The sequence below is a fragment of the Haemorhous mexicanus genome, unplaced genomic scaffold, assembly GCF_027477595.1.
Source record: "Haemorhous mexicanus isolate bHaeMex1 unplaced genomic scaffold, bHaeMex1.pri scaffold_147_ctg1, whole genome shotgun sequence".
NCBI classification, from domain to species: Eukaryota; Metazoa; Chordata; class Aves; order Passeriformes; family Fringillidae; genus Haemorhous; species Haemorhous mexicanus.
The window spans coordinates 1-17,975 of record NW_026775998.1 but is presented as its reverse complement, the minus strand read 5'-3'; the positions used below and the strand labels follow the sequence as shown (position 1 = coordinate 17,975).

At 42.8% G+C, this 17,975-nt stretch overlaps 1 protein-coding gene across 1 annotated transcript in view; it reads right to left on the bottom strand.

Moving 5' to 3' along the window:
- Positions 1 to 14,296, bottom strand: part of LOC132322823 (gamma-aminobutyric acid type B receptor subunit 1-like) — a 50,859-nt gene extending 36,563 nt beyond the window's left edge. The window contains 3 exon segments of the mRNA XM_059837534.1: positions 6,728 to 6,862; positions 14,027 to 14,137; positions 14,139 to 14,296. Coding sequence (XP_059693517.1) covers positions 6,728 to 6,862; positions 14,027 to 14,137; positions 14,139 to 14,153 — 261 coding nt within the window. The 5' untranslated portion in view covers positions 14,154 to 14,296.
- Positions 14,297 to 17,975: the final 3,679 nt, after the last annotated feature.

Here is a 17,975-nt window from a genome sequence, read left to right as displayed (position 1 = left end):
TTTTTGGGGGATTTTTTGGGGATTTTTTGGGATTTTTTTGGGATTTTTTTTTTTTTTTTGAGATTTTTTTTTCAAGTTTTTGGAGATTTTTGGGGGATTTTTTTGGGGGATTTTTTGGGATTTTTTTTTTATTTTTTTGAGATTCTTTTTCTGGTTTTTGGAGATTTTTTGGGGATTTTTTGGGGATTTTTTTTATTTTTTGGAGATTCATTTTCTATTTTTTGGACATTTTTGGGGGAATTTTTGGGGTTTTTTGGGGAATTTTTTGAGATTTTTGGGGGATTTTTTTGGGGTTTTTTGGGATTATTTTTTTAATTTTTTGGGATTTTTTTTCAAGTTTTTGGAGATTTATGGGGATTTTTTTGGGATTTTTTTGGGTTTTTGGGGATTTTTTTTTTTTATTTTTAGGAGATTTTTTTTTTCCAAGTTTTTGGAGATTTTTTTGGGGATTTTTTGGGGTTTTTTGGGATTTTTTGGGGATTTTTTTTGAGATTCTTTTTCTATTTTTTGGAGATTTTTGGGGGATTTTTTGGGTTTTTTTTGGGGTTTTTTTGGATTTTTTTTTTTTTGAGATTTTGGGGGATTTTTGGGGGGTTTTTTGGGCTTTTTGGGATTTTTTTTTAATTTTTGGAGATTTTTTCAAGTTTTTGGAGATTTTTTTGGTGATTTTTTGGGGGTTTTTTGGGGATTTTTGGGGATTTTTTTTCAAGGTTTTTGGGATTTTTTTTTTTTTTATTTTTTTTGAGATTCTTTTTCCCTTTTTGGAGATTTTTTTGGGATTTTTTGGGGAATTTTTGGGGATTTTTTGGGATTTTTTTAATTTTTATTTTTATTTTTTGGAGATTCTTTTTCTATTTTTTGGAGATTTTTTGGGGATTTTTTGGGGGATTTTTTTGGGATTTTTTTGGGATTTTTTTGAGATCCTTTTTATATTTTTTGGAGATTTTGGGGGGATTTTTTGGGGTTTTTTGGGGTTTTTTGGGATTTTTTTTTTTAATTTTTTGGGATTTTTTTTTTCAAGTTTTTGGAGATTTTTTGGGATTTTTTGGGGGGATTTTTTTGGGTTTTTGGGGATTTTTTTTTTATTTTTAGGAGATTTTTTTTTCCAAGTTTTTGGTGATTTTTGGGGGGATTTTTGGGGATTTTTTGGGGATTTTTTGGGATTTTTTTAATTTTTATTTTTATTTTTTGGAGATTCTTTTTCTATTTTTTGGAGATTTTGGGGGATTTTTTGGGGTTTTTTGGGGTTTTTTGGGATTTTTTTTTAATTTTTTGGGATTTTTTTTTTCAAGTTTTTGGAGATTTTTTGGGATTTTGGGGGGATTTTTTTGGGATTTTTGGGGATTTTTGGGGATTTTTTTGGAGATTTTTGGGGGTTTTTTGGGGTTTTTTTGGGGATTTCTTTTTTGTTTTTTGGAGATTTTTTTTCAAGGTTTTGGAGATTTTTTGGGATTTTTGGGGGATTTTTTGGGGATTTTTTAGGATTTTTTGGGGATTTTTTTGAGGGTTTTTTGGGATTTTTTTAAATTTTTTTTGAGATTCTTTTTCTATTTTTTGGAGATTTTTGGGGGGATTTTTTGGGGATTTTTTGGGGATTTTTTTGGGGTTTTTGGGATTTTTTTTTTTTTTGAGATTCTTTTTCCCTTTTTTGGAGATTTTTTTGGGATTTTTTGGGGAATTTTTGGGGGTTTTTTGGGATTTTTTAAAATTTTTTTTGAGATTCTTTTTCTATTTTTTGGAGATTTTTGGGGGGATTTTTTTGGGATTTTTTGGGGATTTTTTTGGGGTTTTTTTGGGATTTGTTTAAAAATTTTTTGAGATTCTTTTTCTATTTTTTGGAGATTTTTGGGGGATTTTTGGGGGATTTTTTGGGATTTTTTGAGATTATTTTTTTAATTTTTGGAGATTTTTTTCAAGTTTTTGGAGATTTTTTTGGGGATTTTTTGGGGGATTTTTGGGGATTTTTGGGGATTTTTTTGGGATTTTTGGGGTTTTTTTTTTAACTTTTTTGAGATTCTTTTTCCCTTTTTTGGAGATTTTTTTGGGATTTTTTGGGGAATTTTTGGGGATTTTTTGGGTTTTTTTTTTTATTTTTGGAGATTTTTTTCAAGTTTTTGGAGATTTTTTTGGAGATTTTTTTGGTGATTTTTGGGGGTTTTTTGGTGATTTTTTGGGGGTTTTTGGGGATTTTTTTTTATTTTTTTGAGATTCTTTTTCTATTTTTTGGAGATTTTTGGGGGATTTTTTGGGGGTTTTTTGGGGGGGTTTTGGATTTTTTTTTTTTTTTGGAGATTTTTTTTCAAGGTTTTGGAGATTTTTGGGGGATTTTTGTGGGATTTTTTGGGATTTTTAAATTTTTTTTTAAATTTTTTTTATTTTTGAAGATTCTTTTTCTATTTTTTGGAGATTTTTGGGGGATTTTTTGGGGATTTTTTGGGATTTTTTTTATTTTTTGGAGATTTTTTTTTTTTCAAGTTTTTGGAGATTTTTGGGGGGATTTTTGGGGATTTTTTGGGGATTTTTTGGGTTTTTTAAAATTTTTTTGAGATTCTTTTTCTATTTTTTGGAGATTTTTTGGGGATTTTTCAGAAAATTTTGGGGATTTTTTTTGGGATTTTGGGGGATTTTTTGAGATTCTTGGGGGATTTTTTTTTTTTTTGTGACTTTTTTGCTGGATTTTTTGGGGAATTTTTTGGAGATTTTTGGGGGATTTTTTTTTAGATTTTTTTTTCTATTTTTTGGAGATTTTTTTTATTTTTTGGGGGAATTTAGGGATTTTTTGAGGATTTTGGGGATTTTTTGGGGGGTTTTTTTGGGGGGATTTTGGGGGATTTTTGGGAAATTTTTGGGGACATTTGGGGGAATTTTTGTGAATTTTTTTGCGATTTTTTGGGGGGGATTTTGGGGGATTTTTTTCTTTTGGATTTTAAATTTTTTTCTTTTTAGTTTGAAAAATTTTTTGAGGAATTTGGTAGTTGGAATTTTGGGGATTTGGGAATTTGGGGGGGATTTGGGAATTGGGATTTTGGGAATCTTTGGGGACGGCAGTTGTTGGGATTTGGGGGATTTTGGGGGTTTTGGGAATTGGGAATTGTGGGAACTCAGGAATTTTGGGGATGGGAATTCTGGGAATTCTGGGGATTTGGGAATTTTGGGAACAACGGGGATGGGGATTTTGGGAATTGTGGGAATGGGAATTGCAGGGATTTGGGGAATTTGGGGGATTTTGGGGATTTGGGGAGGTTGGGAATGAGGATGGGAAGAGGAATTTTGGGAATGGTGAAAATAATGGGAATTTTGGGAATTTTGGGGATGGGAATGGGAATGGTGGGAATGGGAATTTTGGGAATTTTGGGACTTGTGGGAATTTGGGAATTGTGGGGATTGTGGGAATGGGAAATTTGGGAATTTTGGGAATGGGAACTTTGGGAATTAAGGGAATTTTGGGAATGGGAATGGTGGGAATGTTGGGATTTGGGGAGTTTGGGAATGGCGGGAATGAGAATTGTGGGAATTGTGGGAATTGGGGATTTGGGAATTGTGGGGATTTGGGATTTGGGAATTGTGGGGATTTGGGAATTGTAGGGATTTGGGGATGGGAATTGTGGGGAATTTTGGGAATTTGGGAATTGTGGGGATTTGGGAATTTGGGAATTGTGGGGAATTGTGGGGATTTGGGAATTGTGGGAATTCGGGAATTGTGGGGATTTGGGAATTTGGGAATTGTGGGGATTTTGGGAATTGTGGGAATTTGGGAATTGTGGGGATTTGGGAATTGGGGGAATTTGGGATTTGGGAATTGTGGGGATTTTGGGAATTGGGGATTTGGGAATTGTGGGAATTTGGGAATTGTGGGGAATTGGGAATTTTAGGAATTTGGGATTTGGGAATTGTGGGAATTTGGGGATGGGAATTGTGGGACTTGTGGGAATTGTGGGACTTGTGGGAATTGTGGGGATTTGGGATTTGGGAATTGTGGGAATTTGGGATTTGGGAATTGTGGGAATTTGGAAATTTGGGAATTGTGGGGATTTGGGATTTGGGAATTGTGGGGATTTGGGATTTGGGAATTGTGGAAATTTGGGGATGGGAATTGTGGGAAACTTGGGAATTTTGGGAATTTGGGGGTTTGGGAATGGTGGGAATGGTGGGAATTTGGGAATTGTGGGGAATTGGGAATTGTGGGAATTTGGGATTTGGGAATTGTGGGAATTTGGGGATGGGAATTGCAGGGATTTTGGGAATTGGGGATTTGGGAATTTTGGGAATTGGGGATTTGGGAATTGTGGGAATTTGGGAATTGTGGGGTTTGGGGAATTATGGGATTTGGGAATTGTGGGAATTTGGGAATTGTGGGAATTGTGGGGATTTGGGAATTGTGGGAATTGTGGGGATTTGGGAATTGTGGGGGTTTGGGATTTGGGAATTGTGGGGATTTGGGATTTGGGAATGGTGGGAATTGTGGGAATTTGGTATTTGGGAATTGTGGGAATTTGGGATTTGGGAATTGTGGGGATTTGGGATTTGGGAATTGTGGGGATTTGGGATTTGGGAATTGTGGGGATTTGGGATTTGGGAATTGTGGGAATGGGAAATTTGGGAATTGTGGGAATTTGGGATTTGGGAATTGTGGGAATTTGGGAATTGTGGGGAATTGGGAATTTTAGGAATTGGGGATTTGGGAATTGTGGGAATTTGGGATTTGGGAATTGTGGGGATTTGGGATTTGGGAATTGGGGGAAATTGGGAATGATGGGAATTGGGGGAAATTGGGATTTGGGAATTGTGGGAATTTGGGAATTGGGGATTTGGGATTTGGGAATTGTGGGAATGGGAAATTTGGGAATTAAGGGAATTTGGGAATTGTGGGAATTGTGGGAATTGTGGGGATTTGGGAATTGGGAATTGTGGGAATTTGGGATTTGGGAATTGTGGGGATTTGGGAATTGTGGGAATTGTGGGGATTTGGGATTTGGGAATTGTGGGAATTTGGGATTTGGGAATTGTGGGAATTGTGGGAATTTGGGAATTGTGGGGATTTGGGAATTGTGGGAATTGTGGGAATGGGAAATTTGGGAATGGTGGAAATGGGAAATTTGGGAATGGTGGGAATTTGGGAATGGGAATGGTGGGAATTTTGGGATTTGGGGAATTATGGGAATGATTGGAAATATGGGAAATGGTGGGAATGGGAAGAGGAATTTTGGGAATTTTGGGGAATGGGAAATTGGGAATTTTGGGGAATTTCAGGAATGGGAATTATGGGAATTGTGGAATTTTGGGAATTATTGGAATTGTGGGAATGGGAAGAGGAATTTGGGGAATTTTTTGGGAATTTTTGGAATGGGAATTTGGGAATGATTGGAAATATGGGAGTGGTGGGAATGGGAGGAGGAATTTTGGGAATTTTGGGGAATTTTGGGAACGGGGGTGACAAGAAAAATCTGGGAGTGGCAGCCTGGGAGTGACGGGAAGGACCCCCCCAAAATCCCAAAAATTCCCTCCAAAAAATTCCCAAAAGGTCAGGAAAGGCTCCAAAAGTTTTTATTTTTATTAAAAAATTAAATAAAATATAAAATAAAATAAAATAAAATAAAATAAAATAAAATAAAATAAAATAAAATAAAATAAAATAAAATAAAATAAAATAAAATAAAATAAAATAAAATAAAATAAAATCGAGGAAATGTTATTGGGAATTTTAAATAAATCTGTGAAGAGTCGAGAAAATTTCCCCAAAGATTTCACCCCAAAATTCCTGAAATATTCAAAAATTTGTGAAGTAAGAGAAAGGTTTTAGGAATCCTGAGAAAATCCCCCAAAAATTCACCCAAAAAAAAAAAAAAAAATCCTGAAAACTCACAAAAAATAAAAAAAAAATTAAAAAAAAAATTCACAAAATATAAAAAAAATTTGAAAAAAATTTTGAAAACAAATAGGAAAAAAAGGGAAAAAAACCCCAAAAAACCCCCAAAATCACCAAAAAAAAAAAAAAAAATTCCAGAAAATCCCCCCCAAAATAATAAAAATAAATCTTAAAATATAAAAAAAAAATTTTAAAAAATCGAAAAAAATCAAGAAAATTTAAAAAAAAAATCACAAAAAATTCCAGAAAATTTCCCTCCAAAATATTAAAAACTAATTTTTAAAATCCCAAAATATTAAAAAAAAATTAAATAAATCAAAAAATCCAAAAAAATTCCCAAGAAATCCACAAAAATCCAGATAATTCCCTCAAAAAATCTCCCAAAAAATTAAACCAAAAAAACAAATCCCAAAATATTTTAAAAATTGAAAAAAAGCAAGAAATTCCAACAAAAATCTCAAAAAATCACCAAAAATATCCCCAAAAATCCAGGAAAATTCCCTAAAAGATTAAATAACACCCCCCAAATATTTAAAAAAAAATTGAAAAAAAAAGAAAATAAATTAAAAATAAATATAAACAAAATGAAAAAATTTGAAAAAAATCCAAAAAAATTCCAAAAAATCATCAAATATCTCCCAAAAAAATCCAGAAAATTCCCCCAAAAAATAAAAAAAAAATTCAAAAAAAATTTCACAAAATATAAAAAAAAATTTGAGAAAAACACGAAAAAATTTTTAAAAAATCCCAAAAAATCACCAAAAAAATCCCAAAAAATCCCCCAAAAAATCCCAAAAAATTCCCCCCACCAAACCAACCCCAAAAATTCTGAATTTTGCCCCAAAATTGCCTCTTCCTCACCACGGTGACGTTCCAGATGCGCGCGGCCTCGGCCACCAGGGTGGAGACGCTGGAGCAGCCGGGCATGAGGATGATCTTGAACGGGAGGTTGTAGAGCAGCTCGTAGAGGAGCTTGGTGGCCTGGCCGGGGTCACACTGAGGGGACAATCGGGGACAATCCCAGTTCAACCAGTTCCAGACCAGTTCCAGACCAGTTCCAGACCAGTTCAAACCCAAAAACCCCAAAATTTGCACCAAAAACCCCAAAATTGCCCCAAAATCCAAGGTTGGACTCAAAGATCCAAGATGGCGCCAGGTGGGACTTGGTGGCCTGGTCAGGGTCACACTGAGGGGACAATCGGGGACAATCCCAGTTCAACCAGTTCCAGACCAGTTCCAGACCAGTTCCAGACCAGTTCAAACCCAAAAACCCCAAAATTTGCACCAAAAACCCCAAAATTGCCCCAAAATCCAAGGTTGGACTCAAAGATCCAAGATGGCGCCAGGTGGGACTTGGTGGCCTGGTCAGGGTCACACTGAGGGGACAATCGGGGACAATCCCAGTTCAACCAGTTCCAGACCAGTTCCGGAAAAAAAAATCCCAACATTCCCAAAAAAACCCACCCCAAAATGGCCCCAAAAACCCCAAAAAGCCAAAATCCAAGATGGCGTCAGGTGGGACTTGGTGGCCTGGCCGGGGTCACACTGAGGGGACAATCGGGGACAATCCCAGTTCAACCAGTTCCAGACCAGTTCCAGACCAGTTCCAGACCAGTTCAAACCCAAAAACCCCAAAAATTTGCACCAAAAACCCCAAAATTGCCCCAAAATCCAAGGTTGAACCCAAAATCCAAGATGGCTCCAGGTGGGACTTGGTGGCCTGGCCGGGGTCACACTGAGGGGACAATCGGGGACAATCCCAGTTCAACCAGTTCCAGACCAGTTCCAGACCAGTTCCAACCCAAAAAATCCCAAAATTCCCCCAAAAAATTGACCCCAAAACCCCAAAATCCAAGGTTGGACCCAAAGATCCAAGATGGCGCCAGGTGGGACTTGGTGGCCTGGTCAGGGTCACACTGAGGGGACAATCGGGGACAATCCCAGTTCAACCAGTAACTCCCAGTTCCAGAAAAAAAAAAATCCCAAAATTCCCAAAAAAATCCACCCCAAAATGGCCCCCAAAACTCCAAAAAGCCAAAATCCAAGATGGCGCCAGGTGGGACTTGGTGGCCTGGCCGGGTCACACTGAGGGGACAATCGGGGGACAATCCCAGTTCAACCAGTTCCAGACCAGTTCCAGAAAAAAAAATCCCAAAATTCCCAAAAAAATCCACCCCAAAATGGCCCCAAAAACCCCAAAATTGCCCCAAAATCCAAGGTTGGACTCAAAGATCCAAGATGGCGCCAGGTGGGACTTGGTGGCCTGGTCAGGGTCACACCGAGGGGACAATCGGGGACAATCCCAGTTCAACCAGTTCCAGACCAGTTCCAGAAAAAAAAAATCCCAAAATTCCCAAAAAAATCCACCCCAAAATGGCCCCAAAAACCCCAAAATTGCCCCAAAATCCAAGGTTGGACTCAAAGATCCAAGATGGCGCCAGGTGGGACTTGGTGGCCTGGTCAGGGTCACACCGAGGGGACAATCGGGGACAATCCCAGTTCAACCAGTTCCAGACCAGTTCCAGAAAAAAAAAATCCCAAAATTCCCAAAAAAATCCACCCCAAAATGGCCCCAAAAAGCAAAATCCAAGATGGCGCCAGGTGGGACTTGGTGGCCTGGCCAAGGTCACACTGAGGGGACAATCGGGGACAATCCCAGTTCAACCAGTTCCAGACCAGTTCCAGACCAGTTCCAGACCAGTTCCAACCCAAAAAATCCCAAAATTCCCCCAAAAATTGACCCCAAAACCCCAAAATCCAAGGTTGGACCCAAAGATTCAAGATGGTGCCAGGTGGGACTTGGTGGCCTGGCCGGGGTCACACTGAGGGGACAATCGGGGACAATCCCAGTTCAACCAGTTCCAGACCAGTTCCGGAAAAAAAAATCCCAAAATTCCCAAAAAAATCCACCCCAAAATGGCCCCAAAAACCCCAAAACCCCAAAAATGGCCCCAAAAATCCAATTTTCAACCCCAAAAATCCCATTCCAACCCCTTAAAAAAATCCCAATTTTCAACCCCAAAAAATCCTCCAAAATCCCATTTCCAACCCCAAAAAAAAACCCCAAAAATCCCATTTTCAACCCCAAAAAATCCCATTTTTTATCCCCCCCAAAAAACCCCCAAAAATTCCCATTTTCAACCTCCAAAAATCCCATTTTTTATCCCAAAAAAATCCTCCAAAAGCCCCATTTTCAACCCCCAAAAATTCCCCAAAAATTCAATTTTCACCCCAAAAAATCCCAGTTTTATTCCAAAAAATTCAATTTTCAGCCCTCAAAAAATCCCATTTTATCCCAAAAAATCCCCCCAAAAAATTCAATTTTCAACCCCCAAAAAATCCCATTTTTATCCCAAAAATCCCCCAAAAATTCAATTTTCACCCCAAAAAATCCCATTTTTATCCCAAAAAATCCCCCAAAGCCCCCCATTTTTTAGCCAAAAAAATCCCCAAAAAATCCAGTTTTCACCCCAAAAAATCCCATTTTTTATCCCCAAAAATCCCAAAAAAAATCAATTTTCACCCCAAAAAATCCCATTTTTAATCCCAAAAAATCCCCCAAAAAATTCAATTTTCAACCCCCAAAAAAATCCCATTTTAATCCCAAAAAATCCCCCAAAAAATTCAATTTTCACCCCAAAAAATCCCATTTTTTGTCCCAGAAAAAACCCCAAAAAATTCAATTTTCACCCCAAAATTCCGGGTTCCCCTCCCCCCATTTCCCCCCCCCCCATTCCCGTCATGGAAAAGTCCGGAAGCCGTTGCCATGGCGACGCTCAGCAGCATCCCCTCGTTGCCATGGCAACGCTCAGCAGCATCCCCTCGTTGCCGTGGCAACGGCGCTGGACCCCGTTTGGGGGGGGGGGATTTTAGGGGGGTTCGGGAGGGACGAAAATTTGGGATAAATTCAGGAGAAATTGGGAATTTTTAGGGAAAAAATTTGGGATTTTTTTGGGGGGTTTGGGGGAGAAATTTTGGGGTTTTGGGGGGAAAATTTGGGATTTTTTGGGGGTTTGGGGGAGAGAAATTTTGGGGTTTTTTGGGGGGAAAATGTGGGATTTTTTTGGGGAATTTTGGGGTTTTGGGGGAGAAATTTTGGGGGTTTGGGGTGAAAAATTTGGGATTTTTTTGGGGAATTTTGGAGGTTTTTAGGGGAGAAATTTTGGGGGTTTTGGGGGGAAAAATTGGGATTTTTTGGGGGTTTGGGGGAGAAATTTTGGGGTTTTTTGGGGGAAAATTTGGGATTTTTGGGGGGAATTTTGGGGGTTTGGGGGGAGAAATTTTGGGGGTTTGGGGGGAAAATTTGGGATTTTTGGGGGGAATTTTGGGGGTTTTGGGGGGGAGAAATTTTGGGTTTTTGGGGGGGAAAATTTGGGATTTTTTGGGGGTTTGGGGGGAGAATTTTGGGGTTGTTTGGAGGGAAAATCAGGAGTTTCTTGTGGGAATTTTAGGGGGTTTTTGGGAGAAATTTTGGGGGTTTGGAGGGAAAATTTGGGATTGTTTGGGGGGAATTTTGGGGGGTTTGGGGGGAGAAATTTTGGGGTTTTGGGGGGAAAATTTGGGGGTTTTTTGGTGGAAAAATTGGGATTTTTGTGGGGGGGGGTTAGGTGGGAATTTGAATTTTTTGGGGGAGTTTTTTTGGGGATTTTTTGGAGATTTCAGAGTCTGGAGAAATCCCTGGAAAAATCCGAAGGGTACGGGGTGGAATTTTGGGGGGGAAAATTTGGGGTTTTGGGGCCTCCATCCCAAACCTGACCCCAAAATTCACCCCAATCCCAAATCCCAAACCTGACCCTGATCCCATCCAGGTGACCCCAAACCTGACCCCAAACCTGACCCCAAAATTCACACCCAGTCCCAAATCCCAAACCTGACCCAATCCCATCCCAGTGACCCCAAACCTGACCCCAAACCTGACCCCAAAATTCACACCCAATCCCAAATCCCAAACCTGACCCCGGTCCCATCCTCACCTGACCCCAAACCTGACCCCAAACTCACCTCAACCCCAAACTCACCCTAATCCCAAACCTGACCCCAATCCCATCCTGGTGACCCCAAAACTCACCCAAATCCCAAATCCTAAATCCCAAATCCCAAACCTGACCCCAATTCCATCCCACTGACCCCAAACCTGACCCCAAAATTCATCCCAATCCCAAATCCCAAACCTGACCCAAACCCCAAATCCTGACCCCAAATCCCAATCCCTGACCCTAAATCCTAAATCCTGACCCCAAACCCATCCTGGTGACTCCAAACCCCAAATCCTGACCCCAAACCCCAATTTCTGACCCCAAATCCCAACCCTTGACCCCAAATCCCATTTTTCCCCCAAAATCCCAACCCTTGACCCCAAATCCCAAACCTTGACCACAAATTCCCAAACTTTGACCCCAAATCCCAACCCTTGACCCCAAATCCCATTTTTTCCCCCCAAAATCCCAAACTTTGACCCCAAATCCCAACCCTTGACCCCAAATCCCATTTTTCCCCCCCCAAATCCCAAACTCTGACCCCAAATCCCAACCCTTGACCCCAAATCCCAACCCTTGACCCAAATCCCATTTTTTCCCCCCAAATCCCAACCCTTGACCCCCAATCCCATTTTTTCCCCCCAAATCCCATTTTTTTTCCCCCAAATCCCAACCCTTGACCCCAAATCTCAAACTTTGACCCCAAATCCCAACCCTTGACCCCAAATCCCATTTTTTCCCCTCAAATGTCTCACCTCGCTGTGTGGTCAGGGATGAGCGGCGCCCGTTGACGTTCTCCAACCCCAACTTCCGACCCCAAATCCCCAGGGTCTGACCCCAAAACCCCAAAACCCCAAATCCTGACCCCAAAACCCCAATTTTTGACCCCAAAACTCCAAATTTTTGACCCAAAATCCCGTTTTTTCACCCCAAAGCGCTGACCTTGCTGTCGTAGTAGATGAGTTGGAGCTCGTGGTCAGGCAGGATGTCGCGTCTCTCGTTGACGTCCTCCAACCCCAATTTTTGACCCCCAAATCCCAAATCTTGACTATAAACCCCGAATTTTTCAGTATAAAATCCCAGATTTTGACCCAAAATCCCGTTTTTTTCACCCCCAAACCCTGACCTTGGTGTCGTAGTAGATGAGTTTGAGCTCGTGGTCAGGCAGGATGTTGCGTCTCTCGTTGATGTCCTCCAGGGCCATCCTGACCCCAAATCTCCACCCCAAATCCGCGCGTTTTTCACCCCAAATCCCCATTTTCACCCCAAAACCCCAAAATTTCATATTTTAACCCCAAAATCTTTCACTTTCCCATCCTACTGGTTGAGTCTGAGCTCGTGGCCGGGGCAGGATGTCCCAGCACTCGTTGATGTCCTCCAACCCCAATTTTTGACCCCAAAACCCCAAATTTTGACCCCAAAACCCCAATTTTTGACCCCAAAACTTCAAATTTTTGACCCAAAATCCCGTTTTTTCACCCCAAAGCGCTGACCTTGCTGTCGTAGTAGATGAGTTTGAGCTCGTAGTCGGGCAGGATGTCGCGTCTCTCGTTGACGTCCTCCAACCCCAATTTTTGACCCCAAAATCCCAATTTTTGACCCCAAAACCCCAAATTTTCAGTATAAAATCCCAATTTTTGACCCAAAATCCCGTTTTTTTCACCCCAAACCTGACCCTTGCTGTCGTAGTAGATGAGTTTGAGCTCGTAGTCGGGCAGGATGTCGTGTCTCTCACTGATGTCCTCCAGGGCCATCCTGACCCCAAATCTCCACCCCAAATCCCCGCGTTTTCACCCCAAATCCCCAAAATCCCAAACTTTTGACCAAAAATCCCATTTTTTCACCCCAAAATCTTTCACCTTCCCATCCTACTGGTTGACCTCAGAGCTCGTGGGTCAGGCAGGATGTCCCAGCACTCGTTGACGACCTCCAACCCCAATTTTTGACCCCAAAACCCCAAATTTTGACTATAAAACCCCAATTTTTCAGTAAAAAATCCCAGATTTTTGACCCAAAATCCCGTTTTTTCTCACCCAAACCCTGACCTTGCTGTCGTAGCAGATGAGTTTGAGCTCGTGGTCGGGCAGGATGTCGCGTCTCTCGTTGATGTCCTCCAGGGCCACCCTGACCCCAAATCTCCACCCCAAATCCGTTGCGTTTTCACCCCAAATCCCATTTTTTCATCGCAAAACCCCCAAATCCCATTTTTTCACCCCAAAAATCTTTCACTTTCCCATCCTAGTGGTTGACTCAGAGCTCATGGTCGGGCAGGATGTCCCAGCACTCGTTGATGTCCTCCAACCCCAATTTTTGACCCCAAAACCCCAAATTTTGACTATAAAATCCCAGATTTTGACTATAAAACCCCAATTTTTGACCCCAAAACTTCAAATTTTTGACCCAAAATCCCGTTTTTTCACCCCAAAGCGCTGACCTTGCTGTCGTAGTAGATGAGTTGGAGCTCGTGGTCGGGCAGGATGTCGCGTCTCTCGTTGATGTCCTCCAGGGCCATCCTGACCCCAAATCTCCACCCCAAATCCCCGCGTTTTCACCCCAAATCCCCAAAATCCCAAACTTTGACCAAAAATCCCATTTTTTCACCCCAAAATCTTTCACTTTCCCATCCTAGTGGTTGACTCAGAGCTCGTGGTCAGGCAGGATGTCCCAGCACTCGTTGATGTCCTCTCAACCCCAATTTTTGACCCCAAAACCCCCAAATTTTGACTATAAAATCCCAGATTTTGACTATAAAACCCCAATTTTTGACCCCAAAACCCCAAATTTTTGACCCAAAATCCCGTTTTTTCACCCCAAAGCGCTGACCTTGCTGTCGTAGTAGATGAGTTTGAGCTCGTGGTCGGGCAGGATGTCGCGTCTCTCGTTGACGTCCTCCAACCCCAATTTTTGACCCCAAAACCCCAAATTTTGACTATAAATTCCCGGTTTTTTCACCCCAAAACCCCAAAATTTCATATTTTAACCCCCAAAATCTTTCACCTTCCCATCCTAGTGGTTGACTCAGAGCTCGTGGTCGGGCAGGATGTCCCAGCACTCGTTGATGTCCCTCCAACCCCAAATTTTGACCCCAAAACCCCCAAATTTTGACTATAAAACCCCCAATTTTTCGGTATAAAATCCCAGATTTTGACCCAAAATCCCGTTTTTTTCACCCCAAAGCGCTGACCTTGCTGTCGTAGTAGATGAGTTTGAGCTCGTAGTCGGGCAGGATGTCGCGTCTCTCGTTGATGTCCTCCAGGGCCATCCTGACGGCCGGCAGGCACGCCTGCCCGCCCGGGCCAGCCGCCGGACATGGGGAAGAGCGCCCTCCACGTGGACGGCCTTCTTCCCTGCAGCCGAGGCCGAGAGGGACCCCCAGAGTGACCCCCGGAGGGACCCCAAAAGGGCCACCAAAAACCACCGGGTGGCCACCGGGTTGGGGGCAGCCATGGTTTAGTTCAGGGGGGACATGGTGAGAATTTTTTGGGGGTTTTTGGGGGGGTTTTGGGAGGGGTGTGGGGGAGGGGCGGTGATGTCAAAAGGGGGGAGGGGAGAGGGGAGGGGGGGGTTGAGGGGGGTTTGGGGTTTGGGAAGGATTTGGGGAGAAATGGAGGGGAATAGGGGGGAAAATGAGGGAGAAAATGGGAAAGAAATGAGGGAGAAAATGGGGAAAAATGAGGGGAAATGGGGAAAAAATGAGGGAGAAAATTGGAAAGAAATGAGGGAGAAAATGGGGAAAAATGAGGGAAAATGGGGGGAAAAATGAGGGAAAAATAAGGGGAAAATGAAGGAGAAAATGGGGAAAAATAAGGGGGGAAATGGGGATGAAATGAGGGAAAAATTAGGGGGGAAAATGGGGGAAAAATGGGGAAAAATGAGGGGAAAATGAAGGAGAAAATGAGGGAAAAAAGGGGGGAAAATGGGAAAAAATGAGGGGAAAGTGGGGGAAAATATGAGGAAAAAATGGGGGGAAATGGGGAAAAAATATGAGGAAAAAAATGAGGGGAAATGGGGAAAAAATCGGGATGAGGGGGGGAAAAAATGGGGAAAAATCAGGGGAAAATGGAGAAATGCAGGGAGGGAATCGATGGGATGAGGGAGTGGAAAAAAACAGGGGAAAATGGGGAAAATCGGGATGAAATGGGCGAAAATCGGGATAAAATGGGGAAATCGGGATGAGGAGGGGAAAAATGGGAAAAATCGGGAAGAAAAGGGGGGGAAAAATGGGGGGAAATCGGCGGAAAAAAGGGGGGAAAATCGGGATGAGAAGGGAAAAAAATGGGGAGAAAAAGGGAAAAAATCGGGATGAGGATGGGGGGAAAATGGGAAAAATCGGGAAAAAAGAGGGAAAAAATGGAGAAATGGGGAGAAAAAAAAGCGGGATCGTAAAAGGATGGGAGGGAGGGGAGGGGAGAGGGTCGGGGGGGGAGGGGGAGGGAGAGGGACGGAAAATCCCAAAAAAAAAAAAAAAAATGGAGAAAAGGAGGGGGGGGGGGGAAAATTCGGGAATTCGGGGCGGAGAATCCGGCGGGGGAAGGAGCCGGGGGATGAGGAGGAGGAGGAGGAGGAGGAAGGCTGGGAAATGGAGGAGGGGGGAGGGGAGGAAGGCTGGGAGGAGGAGGAGGAGCGAGGGGGAGGAGGAGGAAGAGGAGGAGCGAGGAAGGCCGGGAGGGAGAGGGGAGGAGGAAGAGGAGGGGGAGGGACGAAGGCTGGGACGGAAAGGAGGAGGAGGAAGAGGAGGGGGAGAGGGGGAGGAAGAGGAGGGGGAGGGGCCCTGGGGCGGTTTTGGGGTCCCACCCCCCAAGGAAAGGGAAATTGGGGGAGGGGGAGGGGCACGGACTCACCCTGAGGAGGGGCGATGAGCTGTGGGGGGCGGGGGAGGGGAAACTGAGTCACACAGAGAGACCCCAAAATCCCAGAAATTGCCCCCAAAAAAATCCCAGAAATCCCCCCCAAAAAATTCCAGAAATCCCCAAAAAAATCCCAGAAATCCCCCCCCCAAAAAAATCCCCAAATTTCCCCCCAAAATATCCCAGAAATCCCCCAAAAATCCCAGAAATCCCCCCCCAAAAAATCCCAAAATTCCCCACCCAAAAAATCCCAGAAATCCACCCCAAGTCCCCCCCAAAAATTCCCAAAAAATTCCCCCCAAAAATCCTCTCCAAAAATTCTCCCAGGGGAAACGGAGTCACACAGAGAGAGTCCAAAATCCCAGAAATTCCTCAAAAAAAAATCCCAGAAATCCCCCCCAAAAAAATTCCAGAAATCCCCAAAAAAATCCCAGAAATCCCCCCCCAAAAATCACAAAATTCCCCACCCAAAAAATCCCAGAAGTCCCTCCCAAAAATTCCCAAATTTCCCCCCCAAAATTCCAGAAATTTCCCCCCCCAAAACTCCCAGAAATCCCCCAAAAATTCCCCCAAAAATATCCCCAAAATTCCCCCCAAAAATCCCAAAAATCCTCCCCCAAAATTCTCCCAGGGGAAACGGAGTCACACAGAGAGAGTCCAAAATCCCAGAAATTCCTCCCCAAAATATCCCAGAAATCCCCCCAAAAAAAACCAAAAATCCCCCCCAAAATCCCAAAATTTTCCCCCCAAAAATCCCCAAATTTCCCCCCCCAAAAAATTACAGAAATTCGTCCCAAAAATTCCCAAATTTCCCCCCAAAATTCCAGAAATTCTCCCCCCCAAAAAAATCCCAGAAATCCCCCAAAAATCCCAAAATTCCCCACCCAAAAAATCCCAAAAATCCCACCCCAAAATATCCCAAAAATTCCCCCCCCCAGAAATCCTCCCCAAAAATTCCTCCAGGAGAAACTGAGTCACACAGAGAGACCCCAAAATCCCAGAAATTCCCCCCCAAAAGAAACCCCAAAAATCCCAGAGAATCCCCCCAAAAATCCCAAAATTCCCCCAAAAAAATCCTAAAAATCCCACCCCAAAAAACCCCAAAAATCCCCTCCAAAAATTCCTCCAGGGGAAACTGAGTCCACACAGAGAGACCCCAAAATCCCAGAAATTCTCCCCCCAAAAAATCCCAGAAACCCCAAAAAATCCCCGGGAATTCCTCCCCAGGGGAAACTGAGTCAGAAACCCCAAAAAACCCCAAAATTCTCCCCAAAAAATCCCCAGGGGAAACTGAGTCACACAGAGACCCCTCCCAAAAAAACCCCCAAGAACCTTTGCAGAAGACCCCAAAGACCAAAAACACCCCAAAACCCCAGAAAAACCCCAAAACCCCCAAATCCCCAAAACACCACAAACCCCAAAAACCCCAAAAACCCCAAAACTCCAAAAACCCCAAATCCCCAACACCCCAAACCCCAAAAACCCCAAAACCCCAGAAAACCCCAAACTCCAAAAACCCCAAATCCCCAAAACCCCAAAACCCCAAAAAACCCCAAAACCCCAGAAAAACCCCAAAACTCCCAAAAACCCCAAATCCCCAAAACCCCAAAACCCCAAAAAACCCCAAAACCCCAGAAAAACCCCAAAACCCCAAAAACCCCAACCCACAAAACCCCAAAACCCAAAAAACCCCAAACCCCAGAAAAACCCCAAACCTCAAAACCCCAAAAAAACCCAAAACCCCCCAATAACCCCAAATATCCCAAAACCCCCCAAAAAACCCCAAAAAACCCAAAAAAACCAAACCCAAAATGCCAAAAAATCCCCCCCCAAAAAAAACCTCAAAAAACCCCCCAAAAACCTCCAGGAACCCAAATCCCAAGAACCCCAAAAAACCCCCAAATCCCCCAAAAAACCCCAAATCCCCCAAAAAACCCCAAATCCCAGAAAAACCCCAAAAAAAACCCAAAATCCCCAAAACCCCCCAATAAGCCCAAATATCCCAAAACCCCCAAAACCCCAAAAAAACCCAAAAACCCCAAAACCCCAAAACCCCAGAGAAACCCCAAAATCCCCAAAAACCCCAAATCCCCAAAACCCCAAACCAAACACCCCAAAAACCCCAAAAATACCCCCCCAAAAAAACCATAAAGCCCCCCCCAAAAAACCCAAAATCCCCAAAAAACCCAAACCCCAAAACGCCAAAAAATCCCCCCCAAAAAAAAAACCTCAAAAAACCCCCCAAAAACCTCCAGGAACCCAAATCCCAAGAACCCCAAAAAACCC